Source organism: Lathamus discolor, chromosome 3, assembly GCF_037157495.1.
Source record: "Lathamus discolor isolate bLatDis1 chromosome 3, bLatDis1.hap1, whole genome shotgun sequence".
Classification (NCBI taxonomy): domain Eukaryota; kingdom Metazoa; phylum Chordata; class Aves; order Psittaciformes; family Psittacidae; genus Lathamus; species Lathamus discolor.
Window position 1 is genome coordinate 130,290,842 of NC_088886.1, and position 15,062 is coordinate 130,305,903.

General features: G+C 46.7%; 1 protein-coding gene across 3 annotated transcripts in view; it reads left to right on the forward strand.

Annotated features, from left to right (window-relative positions):
- GBF1 (golgi brefeldin A resistant guanine nucleotide exchange factor 1) overlaps window positions 1–13,194 on the forward strand; it is a 110,369-nt gene extending 97,175 nt beyond the window's left edge. For 2 of the 3 annotated variants that reach the window (XM_065671766.1, XM_065671768.1), the window contains exons 24-40: window positions 721–897; window positions 1,385–1,449; window positions 1,547–1,670; window positions 2,222–2,293; window positions 3,639–3,733; window positions 4,185–4,338; window positions 4,552–4,774; window positions 6,382–6,545; window positions 6,860–7,106; window positions 7,503–7,696; window positions 8,615–8,765; window positions 9,129–9,259; window positions 9,619–9,720; window positions 10,292–10,405; window positions 10,645–10,822; window positions 11,033–11,170; window positions 11,520–13,194. In XM_065671766.1, the coding sequence (XP_065527838.1) occupies window positions 721–897; window positions 1,385–1,449; window positions 1,547–1,670; window positions 2,222–2,293; window positions 3,639–3,733; window positions 4,185–4,338; window positions 4,552–4,774; window positions 6,382–6,545; window positions 6,860–7,106; window positions 7,503–7,696; window positions 8,615–8,765; window positions 9,129–9,259; window positions 9,619–9,720; window positions 10,292–10,405; window positions 10,645–10,822; window positions 11,033–11,170; window positions 11,520–11,806 (2,616 nt within the window). In that variant the 3' untranslated portion in view covers window positions 11,807–13,194. The remainder of the gene's footprint in view (window positions 1–720; window positions 898–1,384; window positions 1,450–1,546; window positions 1,671–2,221; window positions 2,294–3,638; window positions 3,734–4,184; window positions 4,339–4,551; window positions 4,775–6,381; window positions 6,546–6,859; window positions 7,107–7,502; window positions 7,697–8,614; window positions 8,766–9,128; window positions 9,260–9,618; window positions 9,721–10,291; window positions 10,406–10,644; window positions 10,823–11,032; window positions 11,171–11,519) is intronic. The other variant, XM_065671767.1, reaches the window with a different exon arrangement.
- The last annotated feature ends 1,868 nt before the right edge of the window (window positions 13,195–15,062 follow it).

Sequence of the window (15,062 nt, forward strand, 5' to 3'; positions counted from 1 at the left end):
CCTGAGAAGCAAGAGAATGTCAAAGCCCATCTCTTGTCAAAAGGAACATTGCAATGAGCTTAAGTAACTGCTGAAACATGGAGCATGTCTGTGTCTGATACTAGCTCACATGATTGCTGGGTTTTTTCTTCTTTTGGCAGCATATATTTGGGTTGTTTCAATGAGTTAGCATACTTTCTTTATTTTGAAGAGCTGTGAGTGCATTGAACAGGTCATGAGGAATTCTTATCCAGCAATTATTGGCAGAAACTGTATTGTCAGGGTTCCTCACTCATACTTTGAATCTTGCTCTCAAGTAGTTGTTGGGGTAGCTTTGCAAGTCAGTAGTGCTTTTGGCTGTAGTTTCCTTTTATAACAGTAGAGCAGAGTAATTGCTGCTTCCAGAGGAGCTTTTTTTGAGGAAAACTTTGATCCTGGAATGAGTTCCCATGGCAGAATAAATTACTGTTAGCAAGTTTTCAGCAAGCGCTTCCAAAATGCTCCGTATTGTTGTTACTCTTGGAGAGCTTATGTCTAGGTGGTTCAGCTATTCATCTTGTAGCGGGTAAGCTGTTTTGTCCTTCGTTCTGTGCAAAGTGAATATGAGCCGAGGAGTTATCCAAGCATCGTACACAGAACTGTTGTCTTTTCCATACCCAGTTCTGAACAGTCTGCCCTAATTTGTGTTGAAAAGAAAACAACTCTTGCTGAATGATTGCCACCCCCTCTTCTTTCCTGCAGTCTATTGAAAACCTGCCCACTGTTTTTGGAAGTAATCCCAAGGCCCATATTGCAGCAAAGACTGTGTTTCACTTGGCCCATCGCCATGGTGACATTCTGCGGGAGGGCTGGAAAAACATCATGGAGGCCATGTTACAGCTTTTCCGAGCAGAGCTGCTGCCCAAGGCCATGGTGGAGGTAATAATAGCCAGCCTGTGGGTAATTGAAGAGTAGGGGAGTGGGAAGATGGCTTTTCATAGCACCAGTTCAAAGATGGGGAGAGCTCTGGCTTTGGTAAAGTCTGTACAGAGCTAGAAAGCCTAAAAAGGGTGTAGTGTTCAAGTTTTGTGCAGCCTCCAGCCCCTTTTATTAGGGTTTATTTTTTTTCTCATTTTACTTTCTGTTGTATTTAAGAAATTCCAGTGTTTGTTTTACTTGAATAGATTTTGAGTATTGTACAGAAGGACATGCTTACAGGCACAAAGTGTTAGAATACGGTACTGGTACTGCTAGATGGGGGTGAGACTTTACTGAAGGGGTGAGGAGGTAAAGAGCTGGGGTGACTACCTTCATGTGGGTGGTTGTGCATAGTGTTTCATCACTAAGTGAAACATTACAGGCTTGAGAGGGAAGGCTTCAAAGAAGTGGGCAATTGATCGTGTACATGTTCTGGTCCATCTTCAAGGTCGAAGACTTTGTGGATCCTAATGGCAAAATTTATCTGCAGCGTGAGGAGACACCATCTAACCGGTGAGTGTAGATGGCCTAGGCAGTCCTTTTTGTACCAGAGCTGGAGAATTATATGATTTCTTAGTATTCACTGATGCTGGTGTCTTCTGATTTGCAGTGGTGAATCTACAGTGCTGAGTTTTGTTAGTTGGCTCACCCTCAGCGGGACAGAGCAATCTGGTATGAGAGGGCCATCTACAGAGACACAGGAGGCAAAACGAGCAGCTCTGGAATGCATAAAGGTAACATACAGGCTGAAAAAGAACCTGCTTTTGTTCATGGTGACAGTACTATGTGGGTAACAGGCCACAGAAATACATGCTTCTAGGCAGTATTGCTGGTTCCAGAGGACATGGGAGTTGTAAGAAACTACAGAGAAGCACATCTCCATTGACAGCTTGCACACTGCTGTGCACAAATGTAGTAACAAATGAAAACGGGAATGATTCCCCATGGGAGGCTGGGATCTGCAGTCCTACATTTGAAGACAAATTTAACAATTCTCAAATTACTATTTTTTTCCAAGACACTGCTCAGGCATATAAACCAACAAAATCTGAACCTGGACTTTGAGTAGTGTGTGCACAGAGGAGTTATCTGTCAAAATCTGTCTAGCATAGATCAGGTCTGTTGAAGGTAATTGAAGTTGAAGGAGTGAACTGGCTGGCAGGAGTTTTCCTCCAGGTAATTCTGTTAAAGCCACTATCTGTATCCTTCATGGAACAAGCTGCATTTCTGTTTGTATGCCTTCCCCATTCCCCGGATGCACAATCCTCTTTTTTGTCTTTTGCAGCAATGTGATCCTGAGAAGTTGATCACAGAAAGCAAATTCCTCCAACTTGAATCCCTCCAGGAGCTAATGAAGGTGAGAGAGATACTGGACTGCTGATGGACCAAGTACGCTATGCATGATCATGCATATATGCTGCTCTAGCTGCTCTGTGCCTGAAGGAGTTCTTGGACCTATTTGGGATATGAAACCAGTCATTAGTTCAGCTGTTACATGTAACTTCTGTGCTGGCAGCCACAATTGCTTTAGTAGCAGAGGAAGACATTAAATTGTGGAATGTGTTCTAAAAGCCTTGAGGAAGTCACGTTAAGTGTTTGAATATATGTGTAGCTCTTGTAGGAGCTTAAGGTTATGGTTTTTCATCTTTTCTGATGTGCCGTGTGCCTAATGAGAACATTTTTAAAGGCCATTTTAGAAGCAAGATCTGTACAGAAATATTTGAGTGTGTGTCCCTAGGTAATGTGGTACCTGCCTGCTGCGGGAAGTGTAATAAGGCTGGACTCACTAGCCTGTGGGCTAGAGAAGCTTACCTCCCTGGGGGAGGGTAGTTAGTTACCTGGTTCTGGTAGTGGCTTCTCAGGGTAGCGTGTAGTGTGAGACTGCTCCAGGGTGTGGAACAAATCTGGCTGCTACTCACCATTTCCAAAAGCAAATAGTGCAGTGCAACCTTTGCAAGGATGCTGTGTGGGCTGGCAGTGTGTGTGTTGCCTAATTCCATGGCTTCTTAAAGTGCAAATGCCTTTCCCTTCAGGCTACTGTAATTGCAATTCACTAGCTTCATCAACAGGGTTCATGACATTGTTAGGACTCATGCTAAAACAAAGGAATATTTATTTATCAAGACTTGCTGCAGAGGTTCTGAACAATAGGTATTGAGTTTCAAAATAAAGATAAGTGGGTAAACTCCAATGAACAATACTTAAAACAGCTGAAGTGGAACTTGCTGATTGGATCACACAGACCACTGTGTTGCTGGCCCACATGAAGAAATAGTGACTTAGTTTTTGAGTGTCACCTCAGTTCTGGAGGAACATTTTGCTCTTGCCGCTATTATGCAAGCAATTCTTCCATATGCAGGCTGGAGAACAATAGTTCCAGTACTTGTAGTTATTCCTAGGTATTTGCCTTTTCTGTACTTTACAGTATTCTTAGCAAGAAGCTGCTGGCTTTCACAATTCCTCTCCATCTGAGAGACTTCATCAGTTTAATATTTTTTAAGTTCATCTTGCATAATAAAAAATACAATTTTCTATAGATTTAGCTTGACCTCTGTCCAATGCATTTTTGATCGACTGTGTATAACCTCTCCAGACAGTGAAGTGCAGTTATGCCCAGACTCAAGCCATTCTGTTGGTCCTCACTTGTTGGTCCCCCAGTTTTGGGGTGCTTGTGATTCACAAACATTTCCTGGTTTTCCTAGGCTCTAATCTCTGTGACTCCTGATGAGGAGACATATGATGAAGAAGATGCTGCCTTCTGCTTGGAGATGCTTCTGAGGATTGTGCTGGAGAATAGGTATGACCTTGAAATACATGCAGTTTCAGTGTAAATGTCCCTGCTTTACTGCAGCTGCTGCCTGGGTCCAGGGAATGAGTTCCTTATGTGCTTGATTTGCCAGCTGAAGCAGCATGTGGCTGTAATTTCAGGGCTTAGTGATTCCACTCTACCATGTGCAAACAGAGGGGCTATTCGCCCATGAATTATTGCTTGATATCCTGAGATTTGGAGAATATAAACTAAACTCTGGAGGGAGAATTCTCTCACCTGATTGCTTTGCAAGTAAAGAAGTAAATAAGAAATTTGATGGCTTTGTTGTTTCTATGTGTCTGTTCTTATATCTGGCGGCTGGTGATTTTTGTTGAAATGAAGAAATACTGGCTTGTCAGGAGCTCAGGGAGAGGTAGCTAGATCCTGCTTGTCTCATCTCCTTTCATCCTCCTCTTTCCCTCCTCCTTGTTGTGGCTAGGGACCGTGTGACCTGTGTCTGGCAAACTGTCCGAGACCACCTCTATCATCTCTGTGTCCATGCAATGGAGTTCTGCTTCTTGGTGGAGAGGGCAGTGGTGGGGTTGCTGAGACTGGCCATTCGGCTGCTTCGCCGGGAAGAAATCAGTGCACAGGTAAGGGATTTTGGAAAGTCGGTTATTGGGGGTTTGTGGCCACATCTGACAACACAGGAAACCAATTGTTGTTGGATGGACCCACATTTAACCTGTCTGTGCTGCAGATAACAAGCAGCAGTTGTAAGTAGCTCTAATTAAATGAAGAGGGACTTTGCTGGAGAATAGAGTGTAAGTAATAGGGATTGTTATTCTTGTCTCCTTCTCTGCCAGGTTCTCCTCTCATTACGTATCCTGCTCATGATGAAGCCAAATGTACTGTCCAGAGTTAGCCATGAGGTTGCCTATGGCCTCCATGAACTCCTGAAGACCAACGCTGCCAACATTCACTCTGGGGATGACTGGTACACGCTCTTCACCCTCCTGGAGTGTATTGGGTCTGGGGTGAAGCCGCCTGCAGCCCTGCAGGTTACAGCAAGGGCAGATAATGACACAGGTAAGACAGACCAGCTTTTGCTAGGAAATCTGATGCCTGCCTGCCAGATAAGCAGCTGCTTCCTCAAGCTTTTCAATTAGCAAAGGGGACTGCAAGAAAACAAAGCTGATATTAAACTACATTAGCAAGATTAAAGACTAGCACCTGCTGTTCAGTCCTACCCCATGGTCTGTCCTTGTGTCTACTCTGCCATCTCTTCCTACTCAGTGAGCAGCAGTCCAGGTGCTAGTCCCTGGGGGAGCAGTGGGAGGAAAACTGATCTCAGCTGTAGCAGCTGTAGGAGGTCTTTGCTCTACCCAAGAAGCATTTTGTGCTGGTTGTGGTCTGGTGCCTTGGGTAATACAGCCTTAATCTCTCATCTGGGTGTGTAATGTAAATCCAGCTGTTGTTCTGTCATACTTGCTTCTTTTTGTGGGACTGAGTCCTTTCTGTCCCCATTTAAAGGATCTCATAAAGGGTGTTGTTCTTTTTTCTGTTTCCAAATACATTTGTGTTCAGAGTGCCTAGACCAACGCACTATTTCCCACTTGTCTTAACTGTTTTAGAAAGACAGTCTTTTCAGCAAACTGTTCCTCTTTTGCTTTAGCCAGCTGGCAGTGTATTTGAAGCTGACAGCTTCAAACTTTTAAAGCAAACAGTAAGAAAAGGCTTTTCCAGAAGCCTTTCTTTCCTCTGCTTTTCTAGAATTTCCTTGCTGGGCCCTGATGCTTTGTGCTTGACAGATGAAAGGAAATTGATTTTGCAAAACTCCTGTGGCCTTTGCCTTCTGGGCTGTCTCCTCCCATCTTCCCCCCCCCCCCCCCCCCCCCCACCTTCTTTTCTCCTGTTTCTGTCTTTGCTGATTGAGCAGGCTACTTGACTGTGGCACTTTGCACATCAGAACATTAGTTCCCTCTGAAAATGTTTGGTACACTGTGTTCACAGCAAGTCTGTGTCTCTGCTGGTAAGTTTCTAGGTAATATTGAATGATGGAGAGGATGATTTTTTTTCTTTTAAATAACATTATACCAGTAGCTTAAATTTGGCCCTTGCAAAGGCTGCTGTGCTTGGGGCATGAAATTTAAGGTTATCCTAAAGGTGAGGGAAGGTAGATCTGACAGGTATAGAGCATGCTAATGTAGGTTGTTGTTCATGAGAGAGATTTTACCAGTATTAGCTGGAGCAGAGGCCCTACACGAGTCATATGATTCCATGTTGTGCTTTTTCAGTTGTCTTGGCTGAACCTAGCACCTCAGTAGTTCTTAAATTGTGTGGCACATCTGATTCTTCCCCCAGGGTCAAAGCATTGGACTCCATGCCCTTTTTAAAACCATGGTCAGGCTGACAAGTGATATAGCAGAGGATGGAAAGCCCCTTCCCTCTGAAGGGGTGGCCCAGCACACCTGCAGGGAGAAAGTACCAAAGATGCATTTCCTGCTGTCTTCTGTGCATGCTCCTGTCATAGTACACACAGGAGGAGAGGCGTGGTACAGTGTCTTCTAGGGCCCACTGGTGGTTTCTAGCTGATGCTGATCTGAGTAATCTGAATTGCTTCTTCCCTACCCACAGCTACTCTTCCAAGTTGTTGATTTGACATTCATCTAAAACCCATGCCTTTTGTCTTGAAGGTGCTCAGTCAGACAGTGAGGTCTCCTCCTCCTATCATCCTAGTGACGTGAGCCTGGACCGTGGCTACACCTCTGATTCAGAGGTATACACGGACCATGGGAAGCCAGGCAAGATGCATCGCTCGGGGACAGATGTGGATGTCATGAACAGTGGTTGGCTAGTGGTGAGTAGCCAATGGGCTTCTGGTGCCTGAAGAAGACTACTCCTAGCATGGTTATGGGCAGAGGGTGTGGTAGGGAAAGAAAGAGTAAGATAGTAAGTACAAAAGAGAGCTAAGATGAACTGACATTGTAAAGGGAGGATGGAGAGAAGATGAAGATGAAAAGGAGAAAGCTTGGAGGCAAATTAGTTAAAAAGGGAAACGGATCCCCCAGAAGTGTTGTCTGTTGGCTGCAGAAGAAAGTCCCTTTAAGCATGTGCCTGAGGTGCTGTTTGTTATGCTACCCTCTGCTGCTACTCTCTTGCTATACACTGCAGGTGGGGAAAGATGACATTGACACCTCAAGATCCACAGCTGGACTCAGCAGGCTGGGGCCGTCTCCTCTTGTCAACCAGTACAGCTTGACTGTGGGGCTGGATTTGGGCCCACACGACACAAAGTCTCTCATGAAGTGTGTAGAGTCTCTGTCCTTCATTGTGCGAGATGCTGCCCACGTTACACCTGAGAATTTCGAGCTCTGTGTCAAAACCATCCGCATCTTTGTGGAGGCAAGCTTGAATGGGGGTAAGATGGCCCTTGGTTTGACAATCAAGATTGGGCTTGGGGTAGCCAGGCAGCAGGAGAAGAAGTATACTGTTAGGGAATGAGTCTCCAGTGTTCAGTAGATGGTCTGCTGTGAGAAAAGTGTTCTGGCTCCTGCTGGCAGCAGGGACCTTATTCTTATCCCTCTCCCTGGGATAGAGAGGGGGAGGTCTGGAGCTGATGTGGAGGTAGCAGTATCAGCTGTTGCTGAAGGCTGTTTCTGAAGGAGTGCTGGGTACATATTCAAGTGGGTAGTTGTCATTTTACAGGACTGGGCCCTCTGCTGGGGATATCAAAAGGTGGCTCTGTGTGCATTGAAAGGCAGAAAATTTCATGGTGGAGTGTGTGTATCATGTGTTGCTACTTCTCACTTTCTAGGCTACAAGTCCCAGGAAAAGAGAGGGAAGAGCCACAGGTATGACAGTAAATCCAGTCGGTTAAAAAAAAAGCCAAAGGAAAGCTCCACACGGCGATCCCGGGTCTTGAGCCAGCACCAGGCACACACACATAGTGATGAGGATGAGAGCATCCCTGCCAGCTACCACACTGTGTCTTTACAGGTTAGTCAGGACGTAAGTATAGCAAGGATTTCCTCCTCTCCTTTCCCATACTTGGGGCCCTTACAGAGAGTCACTGGGATTCTTTATGAGGCAAGGGAAGGCTCCATCTTAGGTTAGTGAGCCTAGATGCCAGAGGGTGGCTCTGGTGGCAGTGTGGTTCTGCACTGAAAGAGAAACACTGCAGTTTGGATAGACAAAAGCAAAATAGTAGTGGAGAGAGAACTCCTCTGAAAAGTGAGGAGGATGAAGTCTGGAGCTGAGTCACTACAGTAGGTAAGGTAGATGGCATATGGTTCATGTAAGATTAGTGGGGAGTCTGATAAGGCAGTCTGAGCTTGTGGAGAGGAGAAAGCCCTGTGGGCTGAGGTACTGGGATGAGGGAGTAATTTCTCTTTCCAGGTGGTACTTCAAAGGTCTGAAGGCACGGGCCTGTTGACTGCCAGGCTGTTGGGCCTTGGTTGAGTAGTAAAGTGACTAGAATGCTGCCATTTGCACATGTGGAGCTGTTCTCAGGGAGCTTTGCTTGTCCTTCATGGGGTTTTTTTGTTAAAAATGTTTCAGAGAGTTGTCCCTGGGCAGTGTAGCTGAATCACTCTGTTTCCTCCTTTGGCTGCTAGTCAATGCTCTGTGCCAGGAAAGGCTTCATTCTTCCTCCTAGCAAGACTGGGATGCTGTTACTGGAAGATGGGACTAACATGTCTAGTGAACTGACATAGATCTTGCTGAAGATGCTTGGCACTTGGCTACTTAGGGAGGGCACAGAGAGCAGAGCCTGACACCATCTCCATAGCTACACATGGTTGTGTACGTACAGGAAGCAGGCTTGAGTAGCTCCGAGTGTTTTTGCATTGGTCTTGGGAAGAGCAGAGACCAGGATTGCTTCAAAAATTGAAGTTCTATGTGTTGCTTAATGTGATGCTTGACTTGCAGCTCCTGGACCTCATGCACACCTTGCACACACGAGCGGCCACCATCTACAGCTCTTGGGCAGAGGAGCAACGCCATCTAGAGACAGCAGGGAAGAAAATCCAAGCAGATTCCCGAACGCTGTGGTCCAACTGCTGGTGTCCTTTGCTACAGGGTAAAGCCATCTCCTTGTGATGAGAGTGAGCACAGACAGTTCCAGAATAATAGCAGCACTTGGGAAAGTTTAGTAGCCAAAAACTAAATGCAGAAAGCAGGCAGAGGTGGGTTTTAGGGTCTGCTGTAATTGAAAAAAAATCTTGGATGAGATCTAGTATGGTACCTTTAGCATGAGTTAGCTGCCAGCTTGATTCTGGAGCTGACAGTAGATTCCCACACTGTGGCCTGGAACAAATATAATGCTTCTATGTTTATTTTTTTCCTTCCCCCAGAGTGTTTGATCTTCATTAGACTTTTCACCCTAGACTGGGGAGGTAGGGATGTGACACTGTGGGCTTTGCCCTGAATCCCTCTCTTGCAGGTATTGCCTGGCTGTGCTGTGATGCCCGACGCCAGGTACGGATGCAGGCACTCACTTACTTGCAGCGAGCCCTCCTGGTACATGACCTGCAGGCCCTGGATGCCCTGGAATGGGAGTCCTGCTTCAACAAGGTAACCTCCTGGCTGGGCTGAGCATGTAGGCAGAGCAGCATTGTCATGAAGAGCAAAGCTGGGTGCAGGAGTGGCAGAATGGTGTCCTACTTTAGGACCATCTTCCTGAGCAGCCTGTTCACTACAACAGAGAAGGCATTCCCTACTTTGATCTTGTGAAAAGGTCTTCCCTGCTTAGGCTTCTGAGAGAGCCTCTTGGAGTATTGAAATGAATCCACTCATTTCCACTTCTCACTGCTTATCCCATGCTCTTTGCCTAGAAGCCACTAGACCCAAAAGCCAGCTCCTTCCTGTAAGGCTGTGCAAATCTCATCAGTCATTTTGTCATCTCTGAAATACCAGTGTGTCTGATCCAATAGGTGCTGTTCCCTCTGCTAACCAAGCTACTCGAGAACATCAGTCCAGCTGATGTTGGTGGGATGGAAGAAACTCGGATGAGAGCCTCAACGCTGCTCTCCAAGGTGAGTGTGCTTCTGCTGCCTGAAAGCTCAGAGGAAAACATGTGCCTCAAGACAAACAGTTTGCTCTATTAGCTTTTCAGCACCTCTGATCCGGATAGGTGTCAGTTTGCTAGCTTGACTGTCTTCAGTGCTGGGCTTCACCACCTTCTGCTGTTGGGACATGACTTTTTTTCAGAACTGTCTCCATGATCCTGGCCTTTAGAAGAGTTGTCAGGAAGGAGTTTGTACCTTATGAAGTGTTTCACTCAACACTGGTTGAAGATAGTCTGTTCTAGTGGTGAAATAATGTATGTCACAAGCTGATAGTACTGACCTAAGGAAGAGAGCCTGGAAGGGCTGGAAGACACGGTAATGCAGACTGCAGTGGCCTCATGCAAAGGAGACAATATCCATTCTTTTATGTGCAGCTCAGAAGAGTGGAGTCCTCTGACATCCTCACGCTGGCCCTGTGTGTGCTCCTAGCCTGCCACAAGGAGGGGGAATTCCAGATTTGCACAACTGACTTGTCAAGCTGTGAGCAGCAGCCCTGAAGCTGCTTGTTAACAGTAGTTATGGTTTGGTATTTTTCTAGGTGTTCCTACAACATCTCTCCCCACTGCTCTCATTGACCACCTTTGCTGCCCTGTGGCTGACAATCCTGGACTTCATGGACAAATACATGCATGCTGGCTCCAGTGATTTACTGGTAAGATGCTGAAAGTGATGCTGCAGTGCTTTGAACAGCCATTCATCAATTTTTGAACTTGAAAGGTACTTTGGTTGGTTTGATTTTTTTTTTTTTTTTTTAATATTTTAATTCCAAAACCATGTTCCATGATTTCTGCCCTTGGCCTCTGTTTCCAAGGCAGCCCATCAGCTGTTTTGAGCTTTTCTTCATTGCTATGTGTACATTCTCTGTGACTTGAGGAGTGCTTCTGATTACAGCTGGAGGCCATCCCAGAGTCTCTGAAGAATATGCTGCTTGTAATGGATACAGCTGGGATATTCCACAGTGCTGACTCACGGACGGGATACTCGGATCTCTGGGAGATCACGTGGGAAAGGATAGACTGTTTCTTACCTAGGCTGCGGGATGAGCTTTTCAAACAGACAGTCATCCAAGGTATGAAGGGCTGAGAAACCTTAAAAAAAAACAGGTCTTGGGCTCAGTGCTTGCACCTTGTCCAGTATGCAGCTGCCACAGTGCCTGGGTGCTAATGAAATTATATTTGCAGGAGGCTGTGGGAGCTTGGCACAAGGAGGGCAAACTGAGGGTGGGCAAAAGGAGTGAGCAAACTGATGTGTGGGCTCACTGCTTGTTTTCTTTTCCTAGATCCTGTTCCCAGCATACCAATGGAGCAGCAGCATCAGAAGTCACTAGTGTCTGCCCTGCCCCCTTCTCCTACAGGGGATGTGAGACCAGCTACCCACTTGGCTCCTTTGGAGAAGCCCTGTGAACCGGGTACCATTGGTGAGTCCCCTTTTCTTCTTTCTGGAATAATCTTCCCAGCATGGTGGCATAGGTCTGCTTTTATTTGGTTTAGCATAATCTGCAGTGACCAGTCCTCTGATGTCGTGGAATTGTTGTGCTTCCAAATTGATAGGTCGTGGCCTTCTTGCTGAGGTTATTGAGGTGGGGAGAAGTTGGGGCAGAATGTCTGTGATAGGCATCTGCTCCTCAGGGCCTTCTAAGAAAGTATGTGGAAGGGGCAAGTTTGAAAAGGACCCTGAGTTGATCTTCAGCCCTGCTTAGCTTTGAGCTGAAAGGTGGCTTTGTCAGGGCCTTGTGTAAGGATGTATTTTGTCTTTTCCTTTTCCAGAGTCTGAAAGAGCCACTGCACCTGCTTCATCCACCATCAGCAGCTCTGCCTCACCTCCTTTCCCAGCATCAGCTCCAGCAAAGACAAGCCCCGTTACAGACATACCTCCTACGACAGCACAGCCGCCACTCATACTGCAGCCTCTTGCCTCTCCCCTGCAGGTTGGGGTGCCACCTATGACTCTTCCAATCATTCTCAACCCAGCCCTAATTGAAGCCACCTCTCCTGTTCCCCTCCTAGCTGCTCCACGGCCCACTGATCCCATGACAACCTCTGAAGTCAATTAGTTTGAGGATGTCTGAGAACTGTCTGCTGAGGAAGCTCTGTAGGTGCAGGGTGCTGGACAAATGTTCTGTGGTAGCAGGCATGTTTGTTTTAGAAGATGATGCTAACCTGAGCAGAAGAGCTGCTGCCACAAATTCCTCTGGAGCACATCACATTCTGCTCCCTTCTTGTGGCAACCACCTAGAAATCTGCCTAGAATTCTTTGCATTGGATGGGTGCCCAGTTCCACTGATCAGTCTTCTTCCTGTCTTCACAATCTCAGGGGCCAGGCAATGCCCATGCTTAGCAGCCTGGGACCAAGCTGCCACCAGTTCATCTAGTGAAGAGGGACAAGTCTTTGATGTCACACCAGAGATGGGCTGCAGTACAGGACTGCCTCTCAGATTATTCAGTACAGTCCCTGGACAATTCCCCAGGCATTCCCTAGCTTTCCTGCCCATGCTTCTGGTTGCACTGCTTTGTTTGGGCTCTGCGCATGCCTGGGTTCAGCAGGTTGAGAATTTTGTGTAGAAATGTGGATTGCTTACAGTGCAGCTCCCAGCTTACTACATAGGATTTCTTGTCTGCTGTAGCCACATGCTTTCCTTGTGCAACATGGATAACAGCAATCCTCATGCCAGATAGGGAGTAAGTAGCCAGGGAGTCTGGTAAGGGCAGCACTGCTTTCCTCCCTGCTGTAAATGTAATCAGGTTTTCTGTCTGGAGAGCAAACTCAGAAGGCTCTACCTAGCTGAGCAGATGAGAAGGAAATGCAGAGTGCCATGAGCTGAGAGCAGAGCACTGTAGCTATGTCTCAAACAGTGCCTGAGGAGCCACTCCCCTGGGGTGCACAGCAGTGCCGAGTTGTCCACCACTCACTGCTGCATAAGACTCTTGGCGTCCAGCCCCATCCTTAGGAGAACTTCCTCTTCAGCTAGAGATGTGTTGATCTGTGGCACTGGCTGACAGATGCCCGGTAAGTCTGCAGTGCTTCCTTCGAAGCACTGCAGGGACTGCACCCTTCTGCATCTTCTAGTTGTTGGGAGCTCACCACCTTCTCCACCTAGAACACCCCTGCAGCTGAGGCTCTGGTAGTCATTCTAGTGCTTCAGCCCTGCAGCAAGGATGTCCCACTCTTCCACTCCTGGTGCCCAGAGCAGAGCTGCTGTCTGGCAAGTGTTGTGTTTCCATTCTTCCTCCTCTCTCCATTAGTTGGCTAAATGCTCAATAATACCAATCTTGGAAATCCCGCTGGTGACTGGGAGGGCCATGAGCGGCACCCCAACCCCATGTATACTGTACTGAGAGGAACCTATGGTCGGGGTGGGAGTACAACCAGTGTACATACAGAGTAAATGGCTACAAATCCAACAGACTTTTTACAGTGTAATAAATACATCCTGTAAATGAATGTTCCAGTGTTGCACTGCTTTTCTGTCATGGTTCTGCAGCTCAGAGCTTTGGGAGGAGTGGAGTTCAGTTGCCAGGGTGGTGTGCCCACCTGCCAGTCCCCCAACTCCATGTACCATGATCCTCCAAGAGAGTGCTCTGTCTGCATGGAGTACAGAGAGACCTGTCCTAACAGGTGGCCAGCACATGGGGGAGCTGAAGTGGAGGCCAGCCATCAAGGGGCTAAGCAGAACTGCCGCAGCTAGATTGCTATTGCTTCTGGTAATGGTTCAGTGTCTGCTGTAAGATTCCTGGTGCTATGCTGGGGTGTGCTCACACACTGCCAGCACTGAGGGCAGAGACTAGGGCTGAGGAGGAGGTGCCCAGCAGCATCTCAGCATGCAGCCAGAACACAGACCCTGGTGACAACCTAGCTTGGATGAAAGAAGCATTTTCCATCTGATGAGAAAGAAATCCTTGTTTCCACTGACAGGATTTGGACTTGGAGAGAGGGCATGAGAGATCCTGGGCTCTTCCAGAGCTAATGCTTGCCATGGATATCTACAACCCCATCATGTACTTCCCTCCTAATGTTTTCTACTTTGTCTTGTGGCAAAATCCACGCAGTGCCCCTGGAGCTGCGTGAGGCACCAATGCCTTCCCTATCACAAGGATTCCAAGACACTTCTAAAAACTTGATAAAGGGTTCAAATACTTGGAGTATGTTTGAATTGCTTGAGCAAAGGTCTAAATATTATGTAATGGGAGAGTAGCGCACATACTAGGTAAGTCCCGTTAATGAATCCCAGTTTCTTTAGTCCATTTCCACCATTCCTGGAATGTTTTCACTTCCCTTCCTCATTCTCCACTGCTTCCAGATTGTGGTCTTCCAGCCCTCAGATGTCTTCATTCACGTATTTGAATCCTTGTGCTGCCCATGGCCCTTCTGTATCCAGCCCACCTCCCTACCTTCTATTTCTGAGCCCTTGCTTCTGTTTACAGCTCTGTTTTTCTGAGCTGTCTCCAAAATACTCACCGAAACCGTTAGATGGTTAACTCTTTGTAAACCATTGCTCAGTTGTCAAGTGCTTTGATGTTGGCACTGCTGCCCTCTGATCCCCGGATGATCTTTCAGCTTCTTGGAGTGGTGTCAGCTGATGGCAAAGCTCAGTTTTTCCTTCTGCCTTCAGACAGTTGTTTGGGGGATGCTGTGTTTTTAACTGTGTTTGCAAACCCAGTTTCTACTGAGAGCATTGCATCTTAATTCAGACAATTGCAGTGCAAAGCAAAAGCCACCCGAGGAAACTGCAGGAAGCAGGACTGGTATGGAAAGAATGTCGACTGGAAAGACAGAATTGCACTTTAAACAGTTGGCACTAGACTGTAAAATGTGTGAATAGATTTGGACTGGAAAACCAAAAAACTATCCTTGAACATTGGATTTTGCAATAATGAGGTTTCATGTGTTACAGAGAAAAAATAGCAGGGAAAGTGTTTAAATGGGAAGGAGATATGTAGCATGTGCCGTGATATTTTTATTTTTATTGGTAAGGCTCTTGAACCCTATTTGCAACTTAAATTACATAAAAGAGAGTAATACTGCCAGCGGCTGTCGGGGAGGAGCAGTGCTCACAACACTGGCCTTCATGTTTGTCCCGGCATCTACTTTTTCTAGGTTTGGACTTCTTTCCCATTCTTACAGGTCTGACTCACTGTTTTCCAGAGGAGGCTGGACAGACATCACTGTAGTTTGGATTTACGCACCCCTTCTATTGCTGTTTGTATGAATAATTTCCACTGCTGAAACAGAACAGAAATAAGTACTAGCATTTAGTGGGTGTTAGTAGGGCGTGTTACGTGGAGCTGGTGTTTTCCTCATTGGGGTGAAGC